This window comes from Lupinus angustifolius, chromosome LG13 (genome assembly GCF_001865875.1).
Source record: "Lupinus angustifolius cultivar Tanjil chromosome LG13, LupAngTanjil_v1.0, whole genome shotgun sequence".
Classification (NCBI taxonomy): Eukaryota; Viridiplantae; Streptophyta; class Magnoliopsida; order Fabales; family Fabaceae; genus Lupinus; species Lupinus angustifolius.
Window position 1 is genome coordinate 356 of NC_032021.1, and position 23946 is coordinate 24301.

Here is a 23946-nt window from a genome sequence, read left to right on the forward strand (position 1 = left end):
AAGACAAAAATTACACCCCCAAAACCATATTTTGATTGTGCTTCAACTACAACAACTATACTTAAAGTCGTAAACTATTAGGCAATTCTAGTTGGCGATAACATTATTTGTACAGAAGCATTGTTACAACAGCCAATTAATTACATTGTTACACATACTTAGTAGGAAGCATTCATCAATTCAAATCCTTTGTTTGGTATACCTCAAATCTCCAAAATTCTTCCATAAGTCATTCATAATCATAATATCCATATTCCTTTACCTTAAATTCTGCTCCTGTTTCTGGAGGTCCCCACCATTGTTTTCAATTATAAGCGCAAACATTTGACATCACCTCGGGGGTCTCTCCAGTGAAGTCCAACCAAACTTGCCTTTTCTAAAATCGGCCAGGATACGGAATGCTGCTTGATTAACATCTCCATTAAATAGTTGCAAAGCAAGTTTCTCTGTGAACCTACAAATTAAATATCATACAAAACTCAGAAACTCACTAAAATTTGAAAAGAGAATAACCATATCCTATGAAGCACGGATACTTCAAAACATTTTTAGGTACTTTTTGACTGTGTTTTTGTAACTTCTCTGTATTTTTTTTATGTAGCTATTGTGTCATATCCATATCCCATGCTTGTATTTGTGCTTCCTAGGTTTTTAGTTTGGCATTTTGGAATTGCAAATATTAGCATAATCAACATTAAAAAACAAAAGGAGGGACATACATTTTACCACATTGACTATCTACATCAATCTTGTATCGTTTACGAAGAACATCTCCACCTGCATTGAACAACGAATGAAAATTATAAGTTTGAAGAGGAGCTGGGAGGATCAAACACGTGTAATGTATTTTTAAGTAAGACCCAGCATGTGGATTAGTTTTGTTACATTCTAGAACAGAACATTCCTTTTCTATCATGTTCCACCCTGTTCTGTCCACACACCAAACACTACCTAAAATTGATTTCTAAAATGGAAACTATGACAAACAAACCCACCCATTATGAGATCTAAGAACTATCATTTTTTTCTGAACCATGATAAGATTCAACCTTGACTGACACTAGTAACATACCCACTGTGGGAAGCTTTGTAAGCATCTGTACAAGAATTGCAGCAACATCATCCACATCATAGGACCTCTCTCCAATGTCATCACATATGGCGAGTTTTACAGCAGCTGACTGATCATTGATTCGCATCGGGAGTATCCCAGGAGAATCCAGAAGTTCAAGATCTTTGCCAAAGTGAACCCACCTTTTGTAACATTATTGGCATATTTAGAATCAATGAGGAGAAAGTACAAACTTTACCGGTAAAAGCCATTAGTATCGTGTAACAATTTAAAGAAAATACAAATAAGTTCATGAACAAACAAAAAACTGTTACGATTGTAAATACTTATATTTATATAACAAAAATAAAAGATTTAGTGAAATGCAATGAAAAACTTACCTCAATTCTCTTGTAACTCCTGGCCTGGGAGCTGACGGGCACATTCTCCGCTTTAATAAACGGTTGACCAAAGATGACTTTCCAACATTAGGGTATCCAACTATTCCTGCGCGAACCTATTCAATATTAACAAACATTCTCTAAGTAATATTCTGATATTATACCTAAGAAATAATAAGAACTTAGAAGCAATACATGTCAGCAACAATGATTGCCACAAAGTAAAGGACAAGTTAGCTACAAATAGGTTTATGACTTTAAGATCTACTTACATAGTACACAATAATTGGCATTAATAATTGATAAACATTTGCAGAAGAATTATGAACCAAAAGACAAAATGACAAATTATTTACTTCATAATTTGTCTAGAAACTCAAATGGTATTGAATCAGTGAGCACAAGAAGTGCAAAAAAGTTACGAGAGAAAGAGAGTTGTAAAAACTAGAATACATAAAGCTCTTTCTTAACCAAAAAAAATATACATTTTGTTGTTCTTTGAGATAGAAAAGGGAGTAATCCTTTACCAGAAAATAATCATAGGAAATGTAAGAAGAAAAAACAGTTGAAATTGGTTTTCAATTGCTAGGATTAACCCACCGCGCGAGGAAGCAGTCCTTTGGCTCTACGCTTAACATTTACATCAGCTGCTAATTCCTTTGCTAACCGGCCTAGCTTCATCACTCCCTGAAATTGCAACACCGAATCAAACATACTGTAAATGAAACTTCAAAATATGAAGAGAAAAAAAGATGTGTGGATACCATTCCATGTTGCCCGTTGGAAAAGACAACCTTAGTGCCTTGCCTAGCATAATATGTTGCCCAAGCATTGCGATCTGCAGTTGTTATCATGTCTTCTTTGTTTAAAACCAAAATTCTCTTTCTATTCCCAAGCCACAGATCCATCTGCAAAAGCAGAAATAACAACGAGATTATTAAGCTTATAATTACTTACTACGAAAAGCAGTGCTAAAATATGCATTGTAAAACAATTATGAAAGTGGCATATAATAAAACAAGGAATGGAAAATGAACATAATACTTTAGAATTTAGATGATAAAAATCAACTACCAAATAAAGATGGCAAGAACAACAATAGAGAACTGAAAGGAGTATGGACTTCTACAACCAAACTCAAGGTTAGGAAAAGTTAAACATTTAAGGTTTTAAATAAGAGAAAATGGAGCAGGTAAAAGAAACATAAGGGGAATTGGAGGCTGTCAAACCCATAGGATTCTGGCTGCAATTGCAATTTAGAACATTCTAAGCCAACACTTAACATTTATTTAAGGAATAAATACTTGCCTGTGGATGACTTGTGGACATAGGAATTCTGCCATCCCGGACCTCTATGACAACATCCATCAACTTGAACTGCTCCTTTAGTTCTCTTTCTGCTTTTGCAATATGACCAGGAAACCACTGCCCAACACTCAGTCAGCAACAATCAGCACTTCAGCATTCTCAGTATAGCAATGATGCTACAGTAGCATAGATAGATAATAAATACCTGCACGGGACGTAATGTCTTAGTCCAGTAATAAAGATCAGTCTCGAGATCAGTCCAATTATCACTCTCTCGTTGGGGGCCATCAAACATGTTGTTGTTGTGGTTGACATTGGCATATCCATTTTCACTCCAATTAGAACCTTTCACACCAACTATCTGCATAGTTCTCATCACAAAAACTTACAATGTTAATGAATAATTTATGGTGCAGTGTTATCTTGTGTGTATATTGCACACACGCCTTAAGGGTTGTTTGAAAGAGCCAATAGAAGGATAATTTGAGCCTATGAGAATACGGTGGCTTAACACACAAGGTTACTTTGAAGATTTGAACTTGTGAACTACATATCACAAACAACAAAACCTTACATTTTGCCAAGGCTCACCCTCCAGCTCAATAGAATAGTATATGAAAACAACTTATGCCTGTAAGTTCTTTTTAGCTTATTTCAATAAGGTTGTCAAAGAAGCTTGTGAAAATATGTTGTTCTTAGCTTAATTAAAAATAAAAAAAAGCTTAAAGGTGGAAAATAGAATCGCTAAAAGACCATACATAAAAAAGCAAAAATAAGTAAAATTTTGAGGCAAACCTGAATGGTGGGAGATTGGGAAGAGAGGGTTGGAATGGCTGCGAGAGAGACTCTGCCTGTATTGTTAGTGGGAACAAAGTTGGGTGGAATCCATAACCCTGATGATAACTGGGAAGCATTCATCCCTTCCTTCTCTCTGTTCTATTCAATCGAATTACAACTGCTATTACTTCACACTCACTATTCTTTTCTCAATTGATTGCTTTATTTCAAATCAATAAACAAGAGTGCATGGTCTGAATCTTCTGAGAGAAGAAGAAGAAGAAATGTAACTTATCTCTTTCAATCACCACCTAATTTATTCTCTCTCATTCATATATATATATACGCAGTATTTAAAATATAAAATAAAATATTTAACTTGTGCTAACTACCAAGAAAGCATATGGAAATTGCTAACTACCAAGAAAGCATATATAAAATATCATATGATTCATAGACAAACTTGTGCAATCGAAAGCTGCCAGGAGCAATAGTACTCCAATGAACACTATTTTTAAATGACCACATGAGTTACATGATAATCCCTAACTAACAGAGAACATACAATTCAATAATGCAATAACAGCTAATGTACAAGTTCCTAACTCATCTCACCAAACACCATTTATCCATTTCTAATTTACTAAAGTCATAAATGAACTAGCCTTAAGTAACCATGTTAAAACTAAAAAATTTCACTCAATGTTTGCAAACGTGGTGATTATGTAGCACAAGTATGGGTCCGTGGTGATTATGTAGCACAAGTATGGGTCAGTGGTGATTATGTAGCACAAGTATGGGTCCGTGGTGATTATGTAGCACAAGTATGGGTCCAGAACTTAACAGAAACTTTGATAAATTTCATATACTTTTATATGTCTTTCAATTATTTATTGGTATTTTTCCATATCAACAAATTTGCATTGTGTAATATTCATGACCCGTATCCAGATTCATGCTTCTTAGCAAAAACCATCTACCTCAGTCCAAAATTATAACCATGTTTCAACTTTCATGGGACCCATATGTTTCACAGTAAAAGTCTAAGCTCATAAATAAACTCATATTCAACTTAAACAAGGCATCTAAAAAGTAGAAACTGGTAAATGGCCTGCATTAAACCCCAGGCCCCGCACCCTGGGCCCGGGACCCCACCGTGGGCCCTCGAATGAGTAGCATTATTTATACAGGTAGTAATGAGATTGAGCATTTTGACATTTTTAATTGAACAAGTAAGCTTTGGCAATGGTTCTTCACAAGATGAGTGAATTTCAAGAATGTACCTTGATACTGGTATTGCTTGCTTCACGAGAGGGGCTTCAACAGTGGATCAAATAAAGAGTTGAAAGCAACAGTAACAGCACCGTCAACTATGTATCCTACACCGAAAATTCATAACCAGACGTTCAACAGAGTGACACTAAAATAAACACATTTACGAGAATTAAAATAAATTTCTCTAGGGTTTACCGTCTATGACTCCCAAAGTACAATTTCATGACATTACCATATTGAACTACAGCAGAGCTTCTTTTTATTAGAAAGTTGAATGAAAAGGCTGGAAATGTTTTGGGAAACATTACACACCTCTCTTACTTCTACTTCAGCTAAAGTGGGATCTCATCCAGTTGTTCCACTTCAAAAACAACCTTTGGATTCTACACACGTTCAGTGGCTTATCTCTGGCAGTGCATATGGCAAATGACCAGCCAGTCCCTCCCTATTGGATCAAAATATCTCTTTGTACAACCCGAAATCTCTGCCGTCCAATCTCTGGTCCCTCTACAACACGTGTCTTCCCAAGGACTATGCAAAACTTCCACAGCACGTGGCCCGGTCCAGCAAGCTCTACAAAACGGACCGTTGGATGAAAGTCCCTTTGCCATGTTTCCTATCTCTTGAGCTTCCCAATTTTAACACAAATTATGGACCTAGCAATGTGTCAATTGATCACGCTGGGTTGGACCAAGCTATTCTCTCAGCCCATATTCCTAACCTGGACGAGAAGGTCTTTTCTCCTAGCCCAATGCAAGGTTCAAACATTCACACATGACTCTCACTGCGCAGAAAGATTATGTAATGGAATAGTCGGACATATTCCATTTCTTCCAATTTAACAAGCTTTCTTTTTTGTAAGATCTTTCCAAATGTATGGTTAAAATCAACTCATCCTTATTTTTATTTTCAATTATAAGATGTCTTCATAGGAAGGAATCACCATTTCAGTTCATTCAAAACTTTTTATCTCAAAAATTACTTTAATTATATGCAACTTTTATAACACGTTTTTTCATTGACTCAAATAAATATCATTGAAGTTGTTGGTGAACTAATATTTTCTGAGATAAATTTAAAAAATGTCATCTTTAACATGAAAGATCTTAGGTGTTTTTCTATATTGTGATCAATAATGTTGCTTTATTTATATAAATGTTTGTAATTTTTCTAACTTAATTTTTAAAAATTAAGCAGCGGTTGTGTCATTAGTTGTACTCCTTGGGAATGTCATGCAACAAAATATATCAATCACTTCAATAATAAATAAATAGATGCATCCATGATTATTATCCTAACACATGCAAGAACCAAAGAATCACAAAGTCATACCAATTTTTAAAACTTGCATGTCTTAATAAATTAAATATCATATGTTTCTATTGCTTATTTAATTACTATTTTATCCTTAGTTAAGTAAATATCCATAATCTCTTTCTAATTCATGTTGTGGTTCAAAATTATTGTTAAGTGAATAAATTTTAAATATAGATAAGTTCAAAAGCATGTACTATTTATTTACGAATAAATATTTATAAAATTAACACGTGAATGTAGATTGATGATCTTGTCATTGTAAGTTGTCATATCTTTTTATCATATGTATCATTTTTTGTTACATTCTTTAAAGAAAATAATTTAATATAAGAAATGTTACATAGAAACTCAATAGAGATCAAAGATGTAAGAAGATTAATCAAATATAGAATTGAAAAAGAAAAGATAAAAATAAGAAAATGTGTAGAAGAATAATGATGTATTTTGAAAAAAAAATAAAAGTAATATTTGGAAGTCTTTGATGATTATTAATGGAGGAATTACAAAAGGATAATCTTCGAATATAAAAATTATGTCATTATAGTTACTTGTAGTTTTGACTTTATATATAACTAGTGGTGATAGGCATTTCGTGTCTGCTAGCACATATTCATACTTTTACAATGTTAATTCAAAATTTATATATTTTATTTTGAAGAATTAAAATATTTTTTTGTATTGAGTAGACTTTATATTTAATTTTTTATTGGAGATATTTTATATTATAATATTTTGTTTTATTATAATGCTAGAGAGGTGGTTAATAGGTTTGTGGTGATAACATATTTATATATGATTATATAGTTTTTTGTAGAAATTAAAAAGTTTAAGGGTAAAATAGGAAAATGAAATTATGTCATGGTAGTTATTTCATGTTTTCCCTTTATATATAGTATAGATAGAAGAATTAAAATATTTTTTGTATTGAGTATACTTTATATTTAATTTTTTATTGGAGATATTTTATATTATAAATTTTGTTTTATTATAATGCTAGAGAGGTGGTTAATAGGTTTGTAGTGATTACATACTTATATATAATTATATGGTTTTTTTTGTAGAAATTGAAAAGTTTAAGGGTAAAATAGGAAAATGAAATTATACCATGATAGTTATTTCATGTTTTCCCTTTATATATAGTATAGATATATAGTATAGATATAAATATAGATATAGATATTTGTTTGTTTGCTCCTATGTTGAACACTAGAAGTTCGTCTTTATTTGGATCACCTTATCTGAAATGTATGAAATTTCTTACTTACAGTAAAATGAAATGTAATTATTTGGTGGTTTCTATATTTTTTTTTCTATTTAAAACGTCTCTTTTAAACTAAAAGTGTTCAATAGCTTATTTTTCTATATTGATGATTAATAAAAAAAATATGTAAAAGGAAAATATTTAAAGAGAGTCCAACAAAATCATAAATTTTATTAATATTTTAAAAAAATACATGGTTAAAACAAAACATGGGTTTCATAAAAATAAATAAAACAAAATGGTATTCCATTTTGTTATTATGAGGGTAGAGCCTATAATGGTCTTGATGGCATATCTCTTGGGCCTTATATGATGGTGTTGATGGCATCTCTGTTTTGGGCCTTACTTTTGAAGGTAGGTCCATAAGCGTATGCTTTAAATCGAAACGAATAAGTGAGAGGCCCAGGAGCAATAAGTTGATTCAGGATCGCTATTTTAGCTTAGAAGATTAGGTTTTTGGTTGAGAAAGTGAAATGGGTGAACACGACGAAGAGGAGAGGTATGAGGAGGAGGAGGAGGGCAATGGGGGAGACTCATATCCTCACGACTCCAAAACTCACGTACGTATGCTTTCTCTCTTTTCCTTTCTTTTCTAATTAGGGTTTTATTTTAATTGATCATAATGAACTGTGGCAGAAGCATGCATCTCGCGATCGTGATTATGATAGAGATTCATCAAGAAGCAGCAGAGAAAAGGAAAAGGAAAAGGAACGAGAGAAAGGGAGGGAAAAGGATAGGAAACGAGAAAAGGAGAGAGACAGAGATCACCGTCATCGCGATCACAGGGACAGAAGGGAAAGAGAAAGGGAAAAAGGGAGGGATAAAAATGATGACGATGATTATTACAGAAGGCGGGACTATGACAGGTACATACAAATTCACTTCATCATTTCCTTTTTCTTAGCTGTCTTTTTATTATTTTGTTCTATTATCTGGTGATATAGACGAAAGGATTATGATAGAGAGGACAAGCATAAACGCAGGTCTCGCTCTCGCTCCACTTCACCATTAAGGGATAGATCCCAACATAGATCAAGGTCTCGCTCAAAGAGGTAAACCATTCAAAGACCATTAACATTATATATGCCATTCATGACATTTAGTACTGCCATACCTTGACGGGAATTAATTGTACCTTATATAGCTCAATATTCTTATAGTGAAGTGTTTCTTAGTATGAGGTTACATTTACTTTTGCAATGCTAACCTTATTTACCCATAGCAAAAGGATTAGTGGTTTTGATATGGCTCCTCCTCCTTCTGCAATGTTAGCTGGTGCTTCCACCATTACAGGTACATTTACTGTTCTGTATCTTTTGCGAACTTTTAATTGTAACTGCTTTCTATTTTTTGTTGGTCCTAGTATGGAAAGTTCATATCAAATTCATGGTGTTATCTTGGTAAGCTATATTCAGTTTTTAGCTGAATATATAACTCACGAAAGTGTGGGCTCATGTTGTGTGTAATTCAGTCTTCTTTCTTTTTACTTGGTGATATAATTCTGGAACTAAAAGATGCTTTGGTTTTGTCTTGTGTTTGGTGTTTGTTTGTTTTGTTTCTATGTCATGTCTTATGCTCTTAGAAGGCAATGGTGGGTTACTTGCCCCACTGTGCTGACAATGGGTGTGAGCCGACATCTGTAGCTTTTATGTCCATGGAGGATTCGTTGCACTGGTTTTTGGTGGGTCTTGTTCGTCTTCACTGGAAATTATTACACAAATAGTATCTCCAAAACTTGTTCCAAATGTTCCTCTAGTTTTTTGATATATTAGCAATGTTAGATTATTCATAATCACATGGCAATTGAAGCAAAAGAATCACTCGAGGTTGACACATATTTAATAGTTCCACAAGACAATTATGAATTTGCTCTGAGGTGTAATTTGCCAGGATTTTCAGGCCAGATCACTGGGGCAAATCCTGCAATTCCTGCAGTGTTTCAAAACATGTTTCCATTGGCTACCAGTCAGGTATATCTTCCTTTATTTGATCCATCCTCTGGTTTTGCAGTGTTATGCTTTTATTAATTTCATTGTCTTGTTTTTGTTTTTCAGCCATTCAGTGCTCTCCCTGTCATGCCTGTTCAGGCTATGACACAACAGGTAAAATGGCTTTTCAGTGATGCAATGTTTTATTTCCTTCGTTATTGCCTCTAGTTTTGCCCTTGTTTGATGCATCAAATATACAGGCGACTCGCCATGCTAGAAGGGTGTATGTTGGAGGGCTGCCTCCTACAGCCAATGAGCAGGTACTGTGCTTTAAACTTCTCTATTATAATTTTGTGCTTGATTATGTTTGGCTTGATTATGTTTGTGCTTGATTATATACTGTGCTTTAAAAACCCTTTGCTGGTTCTTCTGTCATTGCAGAAATCTTTATATTTTATAGGGTTTCTTAGCATGATGAGCTTTGCTCTCAGCTAAATTTCATTATTGTCAAATGGTTTTTCATGTTTCATCAAATTACCATTTAGAATCCATTATCACATAATTTTAGTTACATTACTTCTGAAGCTTATACCTTTTAGTTTTTTGATCAACTTTTACGTGGTTCTATTATGGACACTTAATCAAGTCGAAAAAAGCCTGCTATTTTTTAAAGTTGGTTTCATTTGTTGATGATTCTGCCACTTTAGCTGTTCTTATGATATTTGACCTTTTATACTGCAGTCAGTTGCTACTTTCTTCAGTCAGGTTATGGCTAATATTGGAGGAAACACTGCTGGTCCAGGTACATAAAATCTTTATATGTGATTTATTTCAGTTTGTTGAGATTTCAGGCTCACTATTCTTTGTTCGGATTAATTTTATTTTTTTCGTGTATGTGTGAAGGTGATGCGGTAGTCAATGTTTACATTAACCATGACAAGAAGTTTGCATTTGTTGAGATGAGGTCTGTTGAGGAAGCTAGCAATGCAATGGCTCTGGATGGGATTATTTTTGAGGTCATCCACTGATTCTCCTTTCTTTGTTTTTTCAAAGTACATGAATGGAGACTAACTTCATTTTTATTTTTTAACTTCAGGGTGCACCAGTTAAAGTCAGGAGACCTACTGATTATAACCCTTCTCTAGCTGCTACCCTAGGCCCAAGCCAACCTAACCCAAACCTAAACTTGGCTGCTGTTGGCTTAATACCTGGGTCGGCCGGTGGACTTGAAGGCCCTGATCGAATTTTTGTTGGCGGAGTTCCTTACTACTTCACAGAAAATCAGATCAGGGAACTTTTAGAGACTTTTGGCCCTCTCCGTGGCTTTGATCTGGTTAAAGATAGAGAAACAGGAAATTCGAAGGGCTATGCATTTTGTGTTTACCAAGACCTTGCAGTTACAGATATTGCATGTGCAGCTCTGAATGGAATAAAGATGGGGGATAAGACTCTTACTGTTAGACGAGCTAATCAAGGTGCAAACCAACCTAAACCTGAGCAAGAAAATGTTCTAATGCATGCACAACAACAGATTGCTCTGCAGGTTCGAGAGTTTGTCTCTTAAAATGTTTCTATTACCAACAAATGTGGTGTATGCTTGAAATTCTAATTGTTGTCATTTTAATTTTGTAGAAACTCATGTTTCAACCAACATTAGTGGCTACAAAGGTGGTATGCTTAACTCAAGCAGTTTCTCCTGATGAGCTCAAAGAAGATGAGGACTATGAAGAGATTATCGAGGATATGAGACAGGAGTGTTCTAAATTTGGTAAAGTTTCTCCTCTTAGTCCCATATTTTGCTATGAAGAATCAAGCCAAAATTACTCACCAAAGCCTCCATGAAATCTTTGTTCACCCATACTTAATTGCATATTTTTAAAGTTTGTCTGAGAGGTTCATTATTTTATATATTTTTAATTTCATAATATGCAGGTACTTTGGTGAATGTCGTGATCCCCCGCCCACAACCGGATGGAGAACTGACCGCTGGAGTTGGAAAGGTTTGTACGCCAGACCTTCTCTGTTGGGATTTTTTGTTTCCATGATGCTAACTCCCTTTTTAGCAATTATAATTCTTGTTTCTTTCATTCATTTTCTTTTCGTGTCAATTGCCCATGCATTCGGTTTTTCATGCTAGTGCTAGATTGTAGTTGTTTTGAAAGCATAGTAATTTCTAAAGCATGTGAGGACCATGAGTACACTGGTATTTGAAAATACAGGCTACAATATGTGAGGAAACACATGATATATGTGCAGTAAATTGCTATAATTGTTTTTCCAAATTCTAAATAAAGCTCACTTCTTAAAGGCCGCCAAATTCAAAACAAAAATGGAGAGAAGATGAAAATTTTGCATGGAATCACAAAAATATCCTTCAATTTTTTTTGTTTTATCTACTTTTTGGTTTAAATACTAATATAAATAATTCTCTTGTAATTTTCAGGTGTTTTTAGAGTATGCTGACACTGATGGTGCTACAAAGGCATTTACTGGATTGAATGGGCGGAAGTTTGGTGGAAATCAAGTACAAGCTGTCTTTTATCCAGAGAACAAATTTGGTCAGGGAGATTATGAAGGCTAGTTTGTGAAACATGTATACGTTATATAAAGATTCTTATTAAGGATGTCTTGATTTTTACTTTGTTTTTTACATTATAAAAACTCATGGATATGTTCTAGCACGTATTTGTCACCTGCCTATTACTATCAGAGCTTGGAACTGTTTGGATATGATTTTGGTTTAGAATCCTTCACATGGAGTGTGGATGTAGTGATCCCCTCCACGCACCCATCACCCCTTTCAAAAAACTTAATTTTCTGCATGACTATACTGTTACAGCTCTTTCTATTTTTAATTGTGCATATTAATCAGATCTGGCATAATTGAAATAGTTTATTTGATAAATTATTCATTTGCGACATCATAGTTTTCATAATGTTATAGCAAATTTTAGAATTTCTTTTTGGTCTTGGATAATTAATTCAGTCACGCTTAAGTACTAATTTGTGATCAAACCGGTTAATTAGGCCGAGGGAATCCAATCTAGCTCCTGCTCTTTCCCTATCATCGAATATTTAACATAAGGAAGCGAATGAATTCTAATTCCATCCATCATGCAAAAAACTTAAACTGGCCAATATGTGCATTGTTGATGGCTTACTCATTTTTTGTCAAAAAAGGTCATGTAGAGAATTTTTATGGCGTGTGAAAGGGAATAAAAGGTCATATCCATTCGTGGGATGGAGGCAACTATGCAATAAAGAACAGAATGGTGGTGTCAACCAAAGGATATAAATTTTGGAATGAGGCTGCAATGGGATGCAAATATGGGCGTTAGAAAAAAAAAGGAAGACAATAGTGGATCAAATAGGTTCACGATAGATATTTAAAATCTGAGACAATTTGGAATCACCAACACCCTATAAAAAGTTATGGGCATGGGAAAGATGTAAATAGGGTTAACGACAAACAAGTAGCAGGTTTTCATGAATACAACAGGCATATTAAACATAAGAGATTCTATTGTCCCACAAGTTCAACTGGTGTACAACACAAGGGGAGAAAAAATTTATGTGATCATCCAATTTTTACTTATCTCTTTCCTTACTCTCTTCAAACCAAACATAAGAGATTCTTTATTCCTCTTTCTTTGTTCTTTCTATTCTACCAAAGAGAGCATAAAAGTGTTTTTTTAATAAAAAACAGAAGAATTATTATTTTTAAAACAAAGAATATCAAAGTGATTTTTAGAATTAAAAAGATGATTTTTCAGAGGAAAAATTAAAAAGTAAATTTGGTTTCAATGGTAAAAAAATAACAAATAAAAAGGTAATATATCCATCCAATCCATTGACTAAACCCTGAAGTTTTAGAATTGTTGGATTCTAAACAATGATTTATAGTTATGTCTCAAATCATGTCCTAAACCAATACCAATGAAAGAAAAACACAAAAAATAATAAATATGTAATTTTTTTAATTGATATATTTTCGTTGATTTGGTACATATTTTAGGACAATAAATCCATTTCCATTGGGATTTCACCAAGGTTTGCGTTAATGAGTCTTATATGTATTGAATATACTGGTATATAAAAGATATTACAAAGGCTGAACATGGTGCAGGGAGATAGTGTATGTGTCGTGTAATATGACTAATGAGAATAGTTAACACTCATTTTTTAAAGGGACAAGCTACCCAAAGGAATTTGCTAGAAGGAATAGGAAACTTATGTTTGCGGGCGTTAGTCTAAAATAGTTATAATTGCTGGCATAAGTCATAAAAGCTTCTGTTTATCACATGGGTTAAAAGAAACAACAGAATTTTTAATGACAAAAGGAAACCTGTGTAAATTACATTCCTGCAGACTAAACGTGATTTTATTTGGGGTGGAACTGAGGGTATGCGGAAGTACCGTATGGAGGTATAGATTTGAGAAACTAGAATACTTTAATGAAACCTTAATTATGAAGTTGAGGTGGGGGCTCATTGAGAAACCTAATGCCCAATGGGTAAGACGAATCTATCAGAAAGATCATTGTGAAATCAAGTAAATTATGAGAAAAAATACTCATTCTTTTATAAATCCTGAAAACTTATTCGTTTGTAAGGGTAAAATCATGTATATCTACCATCCTCAGACTCTACTGAGAGTCTCATGCACTGCGAACAAGATCCCTCAGCATCCATAACAATAAAAGGAACCAAATACCAAAGGCAACAAGGAAAAAGTGAAGGAAATCAGATGTAAGCAAACACACGTGAAGGAATCCAACAGAGCACGTATATCTTAGAACAAAACAGGGCAATGGTGATCAGCCGAGCAACCAGATTTGATGAGCAAAATGGCCTCACAGCAATCAAGCTCAACAATGACGAAATCTATCAAATTCTTCCCAACCTTGGAAAAGGAGCTAAATTTCTACATTTATAAAAGTGGGTTTTGATTAGACTAGAAAACTGCCAATAGTATCTTGGAGAATTTTATTTAAGCAATTAAATTAGTTAACCTGTATTAACACAAGTTCTAATAGAACACGACTAGATTTCATGACAAACCAGCTAAATAACTCCCAAAGCAATCAAATTGGAAAACAAGTTGGTCACTAATGATAATTCTATCTGGTTTTCTGCATTCGTTTCCCCCTTTTGCTCTACACAGATAGTGTCTTTCAACGAACTTTGCGAACTTTGTCTTCCTGTCCTATGCCCAAGGATTTCTGGGCATTTGCAATACCTTCAGGATCTGCAGTGTAAGGCGTGAGCGACGGAACATAAACCATATTAACAAACATCTCAAGTTTGACATAAACCAAGACTTTATGTTGTAAGATAAGCACAGTAGCCTAATGAAGATCACAGAATCATCAATTGCAATTTTGAATGTTATAATTTAGAAATGCAGTTACTGAATTTAGAGGATATATAATTGAAGATAAAATGGTTGAGCGTGCTATGCATATATACAAAGATTAGGAGTGAAGAAGTGATCAGTTGAAAGCAATGCAAAAAAAAAGACAGAGGAGATAACATTGAAATTCATCATCCATAGAAAAGGTATTAAGATGAGGAGACATGTGAGTGTTGTATCTCAACATTTTATTGGGTAACTAATTGTTTTGTTTGGTTAAATAGGCCACAATGGATGTGACATTCAGTGATTGATACAGCAGTTTGATAAGTGAATCTGGTTGGATTCACAAAAGAGGTATACTTGAGTATCAACGTTTGAGAGGTTAGTCCAAAGTGGATAGCTAATGACTTGAAAATATAACATACCAAAAAATTGGGTGAAAATGCGAGTGAAGAAGTTCAAGTTGCGAGAGACGTTGTATGCCATGGCAGGAGGAAGAGGTTTGACCAAGGTGTCAATGGTAAAAACCCTTTGAAGAAACTGCATTAAACCGAATGGAAATGAAGTAAGGGAAAAGGGTATTATATATTTGTATGTGAGTAATAAGTAGTAATAGAAGTGTGGCTGGTTGTAATAAGTAGTAAAAGAAGTGACCTGAAAGTTACGTTGGAAGCTGTAACGTAGCTGAGGATCGATGTCTAAGGAATCGTCGTGGTGGAGATTGGAGTGGTTGGAGCGAGGGACATGCATAGTTGAAGTGCCATCTGGCTGGCTAGTTACTTTCACCTTTGCATCTTTGAACTCTTCACTCTCTTCGCCCCTCCACGGCGCTGAAGACATCAACTGCTGCTTCTTCCCATTCTTCTTTCCCATCTTCTTTTATTTCAATTCAATCAATCAATCACCACATTTCACATATCCTCTTTCCCCTTTACTATTACAGATAGGGTCCTAGGGACTCTTTTGTAACTTCACCTACCAAACAAAGGCCCACTTCGATATTACCCAACAACTACTGGACCTGTCAGCCCATTCTTTTTCAACTCTATGCTTTCCTTCCATTCTTATTAATACAAAATTAAATTCTTACTATTACTAAGTGTTATTCATCAATGCAGATCTTTTCAATCTTATCCTCCCCTCCCAATCCAATAAAATATAATATTGAGTCACTTTCAATATAAAATTTTATATACAGTCACTGTACTATTCATTGTTCACATGTATTATTTTTACTAAGTATCAAACATATCAAAAAAATTGAGTAGTGAGAAACATACATACTAACTTTTATCATCTGTCAAATTTTATTGGAAATGAACAAAGTTAAGAACATGTTTTTAGGATAAGAAATATTTATTTGTTATTGATATGAAAACACTCATGAAGTCGGTCAATATATTCGTATGGCGAAATATCGACTCAAACGATTGTTTATTAATTAAATCATATTCCAAAGAAATTACATATATATTTATATATCACTTGTCTTCTTCATCTTCATTGATCTTTATACTGAGCAAAAGCTTTAGAAGATTCTCAACCAAAGATTTTTCTCACTCAAATGGCTCTTTCCTCCAAGGTAATTGTCACAACCACAACCCATCACTCCAAGAATCTAAATGACCAGCCAATACCATTTTTTATGAACATAAATTATACAGCCTCTCAAAAGAGTCATTCGAGGTACCCTCCCTCACTAAAAACTCCTCTAAGAATCTAGTTTGCCAACCATTCCCCACCACTTTTTTGAAACCACCATGAATCATCTCATGAACTATGTCTCACCCTCCAACAACTCTTTTCAAATCATGCTACCAAAGGGACTCTAAGGACCCCTAGAGCCTAGCCCAACCGAGACAAATTCAAATAAAATTTTATACTTAAACTCCAGCACTTTAGACCAAAGAACTACTTTCTTAGTTAACGATGTCCATTTCCATTTGCCAAGCAGAGCCAAGTTAGAAAACTCTAGATGCTTGACCCACAAACCACCCCTCGCATAGTCCGAACACACCATATCTCACTTCACCCAAAATTTATTTGAAACCTGTTTGTTTGACTAAACATATGAATCTATCGCTAAATTAAGTTAAATGAAGTTAGAGATACTATAACTCACAATTTTAAGTTGACCTAGATTATCATAGTATGGCCTTTCATTGCCGAACACTTTAAAAACCTCTTCCCTCGCCTTTGCTTGCCAATAAGGATGCTTGCTAAATAACAACAATTCTGCATTAGCTTCCTGCCATGCTATGTGAAATAGCTTCACTTCTTCCTATACCTCTCTTAAACTCATTCCTCCACTCTTATTTTTTTTCTAGATTCCTTGTAATTTGATCCCAACAGCAAGTCATTGTTAGTAGGCTCAATATAATTATATGTGTAATGCCTAGGATAAAACAATATAATGTTATTGCTCTCTATGTCTCTGTACCAAGAAGTCTCTTAAGTATGTGTATAAAATCTATATTTTGTGATCTTCATTACAACCTTATATAAGCTTTGGTTGACAATGGAAATTAACGGCCATAAACATTGTCATTATTGGTTGGAGACAAATCCAAAAACATTAATGGCAACGAAAAATAAATTTCCTCTAATAAATACGATTTTAGTTAAATAAATTTTAGTAAGAATAGAAAACTTACTAATAAGTTAGATAATTAAAGCTAAACAATTGTAACTTATATACACCAATACACAAAATATAAAATATCTCTAGAGACTCTCGAAGGAAATTACCTAAGAGAATACCCTGAAAAAATTGGAATGATATTTTGTATTTCAAAAAGTGTGTCATTTTATGTGTTATCACTTGTCAAAAAAATAATTTATTATTAAATTTTTAACTTAAATATTCTTTTCAACCACTTATAAATAAGTGATATATAGAGCAATATATTTTTTAGAAGTGAAGATGTGTTCCAAAAAAAGTATATAGTGGATCAATTACGTTAACTTAATACTGCTAATCAAACATGAAAGAATATTAATGTACACAAATGGGAAGCAGTTATGATAATACGTGGTAATGTCCTTAAACAAAACTCAGTCTCTAACTCTCTATGAACCGTATGAAAGGTGAATAGGCTCAACCCCGTTAGATGCGAATTAATTAGGGTGAAAGTGATAGATTCTCTAGAGGGGTATATCAGTCATAGAAAATGAAAAATGTAAAAGCAAAAACGAAAATTTCTGTAAAAGGTGGGAATTTGCATAGCTGCAAAGATGATTTATTTTGGGGAAAAACTTCTACTCAAGGTATTTGCTTTGGACAAACAACCATTCCAGCTGAGCTGGTCCTTTTCTTCGTTAGACGACTAGATACATACAAGTGTACCTTCTCTCTCTCTCTCTTTTCAAAGCTAATAACACTGAATTTAGGGTTATAAATAAATATAAGATTAGTAGCTATAGCCTATAGCTATACACGAGATCAAAGTGGAGCTATACTTGAGTCTGGTTTCTTTGGGATTAATAATTTTCTCGAAAGTTGAAGTCGCACCCAGAGAGATAGAAGCTCAGGTACATCTCTCTCTCTCTCTCTATTTCTCTATACACCTCACGACTCATTACCTCCTTTTCCATTTCTTTCTCTTCAATCTGTTTATGTTGTTCACTCACTCCATCTCAAACCTCCTATTATCTTTTTCCTTCAAAATGGAAACTCAAGGTGTTGATATTTATATATTATATATATATATAACCCTTTCTTTTCTTTTTATTATTATTAATTTTAGTTAATACAGTTCGATTATATTCCTTTTCCAAGATTTCTGTTGCTTGTTTTTGTTGATCTTTTATCATTCTCTCGCTTTCCGTATATAATAAAAAAAGGCAAAATTTATTTCAAAGGTAAAGGATCTGATCTATCTGATATATATGCGTTTATATATATATTGCGGCTGTGTTAAAGCAAAAATGTTGGTTCACTAGGTTTTGTGGCTGGTACAAAAACAGATAAACAAAAAAGCCCGGTGATGATAAAAAAAATGGATAGTGTGTACTTAAGTTCGTTTCGTTAGATCTTGCTTAGATTTTTGTCTGAGATAATGGATATATTGAGGGGATCTTGTCTTTAATTACTTAACCTAGCTGAAGCTGCATGGGTGTATTTATGTATGTATGATGTGTCTGTTTGTTTTAATTAAATTATTGTTGCATATGGATAGATCTTAAATGAATGATGAGTTTTAATTAATTGTTTGAAATGGAATGGAATGAAGAGATGGGGAGAGGAAAGATCGAAATAAAAAGGATAGAGAATACAACGAATCGACAAGTAACATTCTGCAAGAGAAGAAATGGACTTCTCAAGAAAGCTTATGAACTATCAGTGTTGTGTGATGCAGAAGTTGCCCTCATCGTCTTCTCTAGCCGTGGTCGCCTCTATGAGTATTCTAACAACAAGTAATCTTTTCTCTTTCTCCATCATCATTTCTTCACTTACATGTGCAACTTTTCTATATTTGTGTCTATTCATTTATAGTTGACTGCAGTCTCTGTTAATTTGACTAATCATTGGAACCTTGCATTCCTTGTATATAAACTGATATTACTAATTAGTAGTAGTTGTTGGCATTAATAAAATGAGTTACATACCATTAATTTGGGGTCACTTAGTAGACCTAGAATATGTTCGGTTATTAGTGATGCTTTTTTGAATGTGACTTGTAACTAGTTTGACTGTGAAGTCACACAAAAAAAAATCAATGCCAGTTTAATAGGGAAGATAGAAATTAAAAGAGGGAAATTTTTTAACGAAATTAAAAAATTGTGTATAAGCTGCTTTGGCAAACCCTAATTAATCCAATATACTGTAGCTATATTTTATCAATCAACTAATAATAATAATAATATAATAGTGATAGATACTAAGAAGATCACAATTGTAAGGCTGACCTGCAACTTCAGCAAGCAATTGTAACCAAAACTAAGATCTAGTAGTAACCATAAAAAAGTATGCATTGCTATGATCTGTTACTAGATTCTATTATATGATATTTATTTCTCACACTTCTGTTCATCTTAAAGTCACTCTGATCAGTTATTTTTATATATATGTATATATCCTAGTTTGGGCTTACTTTTAGTTTTTCCTTATTCACGGTTTTACAACAAAAAGGTAAAACAGTAGCTAGAGTTTATTAGGATTTCAAATCATATCGTTTAAAATAGGATTTCAATTCATAGCACAACACTAGCTAGCTGTCAAAAGAGAATGACTATATATATATATATGTGTGTGTGTGCATGGCGCACCATACTTAATTTTATGTTACATCAAAGTAAAGGAGTATGGAGCAATTTGATTTGTCTCCATCTTCACTGCAACGAACTTAGGTTTCAATCTGTAGTTGTACTTGAATTGATGATCCCCACTCACATAACGTAGTACCTAAATCCAATAAACATACTGATTCGCTTTTCATCCCCATACAAATCATCATAAAAGCTAGCTAATCGGAAAGAGTTCTCTTGTTCCTCAGAATGTCATATTCTCTATACCAGACCAATCAAGTTTTAACAAATAATATGAAATATTTATTATTGTTTTAAAAGTTTTCTGATTGATCTGTGACAAGGAATAAAAAACCCTTAGAAACATGTAATTTTTGTCAACCAATAAGAGGTAATTGTATTTTGGAGTTTAAGGATGAGAAATTAAACTTTCTTTTTCAATACAATTTATATATAGGTTTTTTTATATAATATATTTTTCATCATTTATCTCTATCACCTCTTCTAAAAAAGGAATTCTTGTGGTACCAACCTTACCTAATTTCCATTTAATAAATGTTTCTTTTATAAAAAAATTATGATTTAATATATATATATTGACAATATAAGTGTTTTTTATACTGACAACAAATCTATACCATTCATATGTTAATTACCATTAACTTTTAAACAAAAATATTACAAATGAATGATGAACAATGTACATGTAGGAAACTTTAAACTGTCACGACGTGCATAGATTTTAAAATCAATTTTTTATTAAAAGTCATATAAACAATATGGGGGTGAAAGAAAATTTTCAACCCCTCACATTTCTCTCTCTTAATTATATCACTTTATCATAATGTTTTTTGTTTTTTTATTTTCTTAACCAATGTTTTAAGTTGGCCACTAGTTAATATTCCTTATGAATAGATCATGAAGAATGAGAAAATTGGAGTAACGGGCGTACAGAGGTGTTGACAATGGACACACCACCATGCCGGCCACCGCATGCATGCATGCTTTCATGTCAAAATGACAATTTTTTTCTTCTCTTCTTTCCTTTCCTTTCAAGTGCTAAAATATATGAGAATCCGCGTATGTATGTATGTACCTGGAGAGAGAAAAAGAGAAATTTGCATTCATATTTCTCTGAAATCCAATCCTGCTGTTCATGATCCATTTCGATTTCCTTCTTCAGTGAAAGGGAATCACTTTTATATCCTTTTTGTATGCTGGAAATTGAACTCTCACTCATCTTTTCACATTTTAGCACTTTCTTCATTTCAGTCTCAGGTTTAGTCCAAAATTGAAGAAAAAACGATCCATTCCCACTTTTTCCTAGCTCCTCGGAATTCTAATTAAATTCTAAGTTATTATGACGGCTACCACCTTAGCTTGGTGGATAACTAAAGATTTACTTCAAATATTCCATGAACAAATGTTATTCAACCCTTTCTCACTCACTAAATGTTAAAACATTTTTGTAATCATTTTTATACTATAAGCCATCTTTTTAATCTTACCGTTTATTTATTCATGAAAAAAATGAATCTATAAACTTTCCAATGAGATTAAGGAGGACATAATTTTAATGTGACGATATATTTTTAAAATTTAAAAATTAATTACTCTTATTTATATGTAATCAGAGACTTAGAGTGAGGTACAATGTGTATCATTTAACTAAATTTTAATGGTATGATTGAGATATTATTTATACATTAAATGATACGGAGAAAATAAACATTTTAGACAAAAAAAGAAAATTAAAGTAGAAAAGGAATCTAAATACTAAGAGGGAGAATTAGCTAAGCAAGAATAAATGGGTTGTGACTTTTGATACTTAACATAGCCCTCAAAACTAAGGATTTTGACGAATAACCTCTATCATATTGTGTGCAAATGAATTATTTCATGCGACTTTAGTAATTTGGATATGTTTTTGCTGCGTCTGATCTCTCTCATTTTTTTAATATTTTTTGTTACTACAGCATAAGGTCAACTATTGACAGGTACAGAAAAGCGTGCTCAGATAATTCAAGTATGAGTACAGCCACTGAAATTAATGCTCAGGTGAATGCAAATTAAACACATACAGAAATTGAACTTGTTCAATATATATGTTGTATTTCTCTAGTTTGGGATTTTAAGCACTCAACAAATAAAATTTAATTTGAATGACAGTATTATCAACAAGAATCTGCAAAGCTGAGGCAGCAAATACAAATGCTGCAAAACTCTAACAGGTGATTCATCATTCATATATAGATATATGTATATGCATGTGTTATTATTTTTGTTTCTCAACTAAGAGCAATTAAGCCTAGATGGATGGATGAATAAAAAGGCGATGCCTTGAATTATTAATTTGTAGACACTTGATGGGTACGTGATGCCTTGAATTATTAATTTGTAGACACTTGATGGGTGATGCATTGAGCACTCTGACTGTTAAGGAACTTAAGCAGCTTGAGAATAGACTTGAGAGAGGAATCACTAGAATCAGGTCTAAGAAGGTATTTAATTCAATATATAGCATATTCATTACTTATTACTATTTCAATATGGAACCCTTCGTTACGCTCATTATATTCACATATCTCATTTGCTATAATTAACAACAAATAATTAAGTTGGTTTAACTTTTCCATTTATATTTACAATATATGTTCCATGGCCTGTTTTCTATTGTAACAGCATGAGATGCTGCTGGCTGAAATTGAGTACTTGCAGAAAAGGGTAATTCACTTACAACTTTTAAAAAATTAATAAATACAAATGACATGAGGGGTATCAAGGAAACAATTTTATATAACGTCTGTATTTTTTTTGACTTAGGAGATTGAACTGGAAAATGAAAATCTGTGCATTCGGACTAAGGTACGTATATACATAATTTATTTTGTTTTTGTTAATCTATTAGGTTGAAATGTAAGACTAATCCTGATAAGTTTAGGGTATATGTTTGATTACCTGACGTATATTGGTTAGAAATTTCAATTTGAACTTTCATGAATATTGTAAAATTATTACTTAGCACAATAACATACATACTTGTTAATATAAAATTTTAGATAGGTGAAGTTGAGAGGGTTCAGCAAGCAAACATGGTTTCGGGACAAGAGTTGAATGCCATCCAAGCACTGGCTTCCCGCAATTTCTTCAATCCTAGCATCATGGAAACTGGAGCTGCCTACCCACAACCAGATAAAAAGATTCTTCATATTGGGTATTTACGACTACATTCTGCTTACATTCCCAAACTCAAATTATTTCTAAAATAATTTATAACCATTCAATCAAGCATGTACATTAATAATTAGTGTAGTTTTATGATCTTTTAAAAACTCAAAATTGACCATCTATACAGGATTGAAAGCTAGTTTCGTTTTAGTGGAAACTTTTCAGTTTTGTACTTCTCACTTTTTTTTTTTGGTGACGCAGGTGATGATTGAAGAATAAATTCGCCAGTGGTTTCAATAATAACATATCAATCACTACATGCCTATATCTAATTACCATTTAGTATCAAATAGGTGTGATGCATTACTACTCTTTTAACTAATGTTCAATGGCTTAAGTGACCAATTACGTATGTAATTTTATTTTACAAAATATTATGAATATTATGTATTGATGATTGCGTGTGACGTTATATGTTACCCTGAATGGGATAGATAATTAATTTGCTGCTGATGACTAATCTTGGCTGCTTCGAATAAGTTATTTTTGTGAGTTATATTTATATATATATATATATATATATTTTATTTACCTATGTGTGCTGACACTTATGATATTGAATAAGTTGATGGTTATTTGCCTGATAATATAGAACTATGGATGGTTCTTTCAACATAACCAATGAAAGGTATTTGATTTATCAACATAACACTAGCGTTAGCTTCATTCTCATTTGATTTATCTATTCTTCAGTAACTAATTGTTGCTCAACTTTGATTCAACATTCAAAACCACATTATAAATATAATTATTTAATTTTATTAGGTCAGTACTGAGTAATAAATATTTATTATTAAA

At 33.0% G+C, this 23946-nt stretch overlaps 4 protein-coding genes and 1 long non-coding RNA gene across 12 annotated transcripts; 2 read left to right on the plus strand and 3 right to left on the minus strand.

Moving 5' to 3' along the window:
* Positions 11–3843, minus strand: LOC109363665 (DAR GTPase 3, chloroplastic-like). The gene is made up of 9 exons (XM_019609930.1): positions 3556–3843; positions 2966–3121; positions 2761–2877; positions 2217–2360; positions 2053–2139; positions 1453–1568; positions 1073–1254; positions 720–777; positions 11–454 (listed from the first exon to the last, which is right to left on the minus strand). The coding sequence occupies exons 1-9, from the start codon at positions 3676–3678 to the stop codon at positions 331–333; spliced, it is 1107 nt and encodes a 368-aa protein (XP_019465475.1). The 5' UTR covers positions 3679–3843; the 3' UTR covers positions 11–330.
* LOC109324991 lies at positions 4033–23773 on the minus strand. The gene is made up of 3 exons (XR_002105058.1): positions 23763–23773; positions 16381–16382; positions 4033–4597 (listed from the first exon to the last, which is right to left on the minus strand). It is a non-coding gene; the product is annotated as an uncharacterized LOC109324991 (long non-coding RNA).
* Positions 7804–12140, plus strand: LOC109363662 (splicing factor U2af large subunit B-like). Of its 5 annotated transcripts, none has more exons than XM_019609922.1 (13): positions 7804–7950; positions 8027–8256; positions 8335–8442; positions 8613–8683; positions 9281–9360; positions 9445–9492; positions 9579–9638; positions 10060–10120; positions 10222–10334; positions 10415–10861; positions 10951–11086; positions 11251–11318; positions 11762–12137. In XM_019609922.1, the coding sequence occupies exons 1-13, from the start codon at positions 7864–7866 to the stop codon at positions 11897–11899; spliced, it is 1647 nt and encodes a 548-aa protein (XP_019465467.1). In that variant the 5' UTR covers positions 7804–7863; the 3' UTR covers positions 11900–12137. The 5 variants fall into 5 exon arrangements, with proteins under 5 accessions (XP_019465467.1, XP_019465469.1, XP_019465468.1 ...); XM_019609924.1 differs by having other exon boundaries at positions 9290–9360; positions 11762–12096; XM_019609923.1 differs by having other exon boundaries at positions 7806–7950; positions 8030–8256; positions 11762–12140.
* Positions 14250–15601, minus strand: LOC109324986. Of its 3 annotated transcripts, none has more exons than XM_019557124.1 (4): positions 15328–15587; positions 15099–15213; positions 14476–14565; positions 14292–14443 (listed from the first exon to the last, which is right to left on the minus strand). In XM_019557124.1, exons 1-3 carry the CDS (start codon positions 15544–15546, stop codon positions 14492–14494), a joined length of 408 nt encoding a protein of 135 aa, XP_019412669.1. In that variant the 5' UTR covers positions 15547–15587; the 3' UTR covers positions 14292–14443; positions 14476–14491. The 3 variants fall into 3 exon arrangements, with proteins under 3 accessions (XP_019412667.1, XP_019412669.1, XP_019412668.1); XM_019557123.1 differs by having other exon boundaries at positions 14297–14449; positions 14480–14565; XM_019557122.1 differs by having other exon boundaries at positions 14250–14565; positions 15328–15601.
* Positions 17825–23601, plus strand: LOC109363668 (agamous-like MADS-box protein AGL11). 2 transcript variants are annotated; one of them, XM_019609936.1, is made up of 9 exons: positions 17825–18204; positions 18906–19089; positions 21897–21978; positions 22090–22151; positions 22322–22421; positions 22603–22644; positions 22744–22785; positions 22980–23134; positions 23350–23601. In XM_019609936.1, the coding sequence occupies exons 2-9, from the start codon at positions 18908–18910 to the stop codon at positions 23351–23353; spliced, it is 669 nt and encodes a 222-aa protein (XP_019465481.1). In that variant the 5' UTR covers positions 17825–18204; positions 18906–18907; the 3' UTR covers positions 23354–23601. The 2 variants fall into 2 exon arrangements, with proteins under 2 accessions (XP_019465481.1, XP_019465480.1); XM_019609935.1 differs by lacking the exon at positions 17825–18204 and adding an exon at positions 18256–18352.

Bases quoted from the DNA above. Each gene is read 5' to 3' on its own strand.
- LOC109363662 (XM_019609922.1), top strand. From the start codon at position 7,864: ATGGGTGAACACGACGAAGAGGAGAGGTATGAGGAGGAGGAGGAGGGC. The intron at 7,951-8,026 runs GTACGTATGCTT...GAACTGTGGCAG, and splicing joins CTCACGACTCCAAAACTCAC to AAGCATGCATCTCGCGATCG. The intron at 9,493-9,578 runs GTAAAATGGCTT...TCAAATATACAG, and splicing joins TTCAGGCTATGACACAACAG to GCGACTCGCCATGCTAGAAG.
- LOC109363665 (XM_019609930.1), bottom strand. From the start codon at position 3,678: ATGAATGCTTCCCAGTTATCATCAGGGTTATGGATTCCACCCAACTTT. The intron at 2,878-2,965 runs GTATTTATTATC...AGTGTTGGGCAG, and splicing joins AGACATTACGTCCCGTGCAG to TGGTTTCCTGGTCATATTGC. The intron at 455-719 runs GTATGTCCCTCC...TTTAATTTGTAG, and splicing joins GATAGTCAATGTGGTAAAAT to GTTCACAGAGAAACTTGCTT.
- LOC109363668 (XM_019609935.1), top strand. From the start codon at position 18,289: ATGTTGTTCACTCACTCCATCTCAAACCTCCTATTATCTTTTTCCTTC. The intron at 18,353-18,905 runs GTGTTGATATTT...AATGGAATGAAG, and splicing joins CTTCAAAATGGAAACTCAAG to AGATGGGGAGAGGAAAGATC. The intron at 21,979-22,089 runs GTGAATGCAAAT...TTTGAATGACAG, and splicing joins CCACTGAAATTAATGCTCAG to TATTATCAACAAGAATCTGC.
- LOC109324986 (XM_019557122.1), bottom strand. From the start codon at position 15,546: ATGGGAAAGAAGAATGGGAAGAAGCAGCAGTTGATGTCTTCAGCGCCG. The intron at 15,214-15,327 runs GTCACTTCTTTT...GGTTTAATGCAG, and splicing joins GCTTCCAACGTAACTTTCAG to TTTCTTCAAAGGGTTTTTAC. The intron at 14,566-15,098 runs GTATGTTATATT...CTTACACTGCAG, and splicing joins CATTTTCACCCAATTTTTTG to ATCCTGAAGGTATTGCAAAT.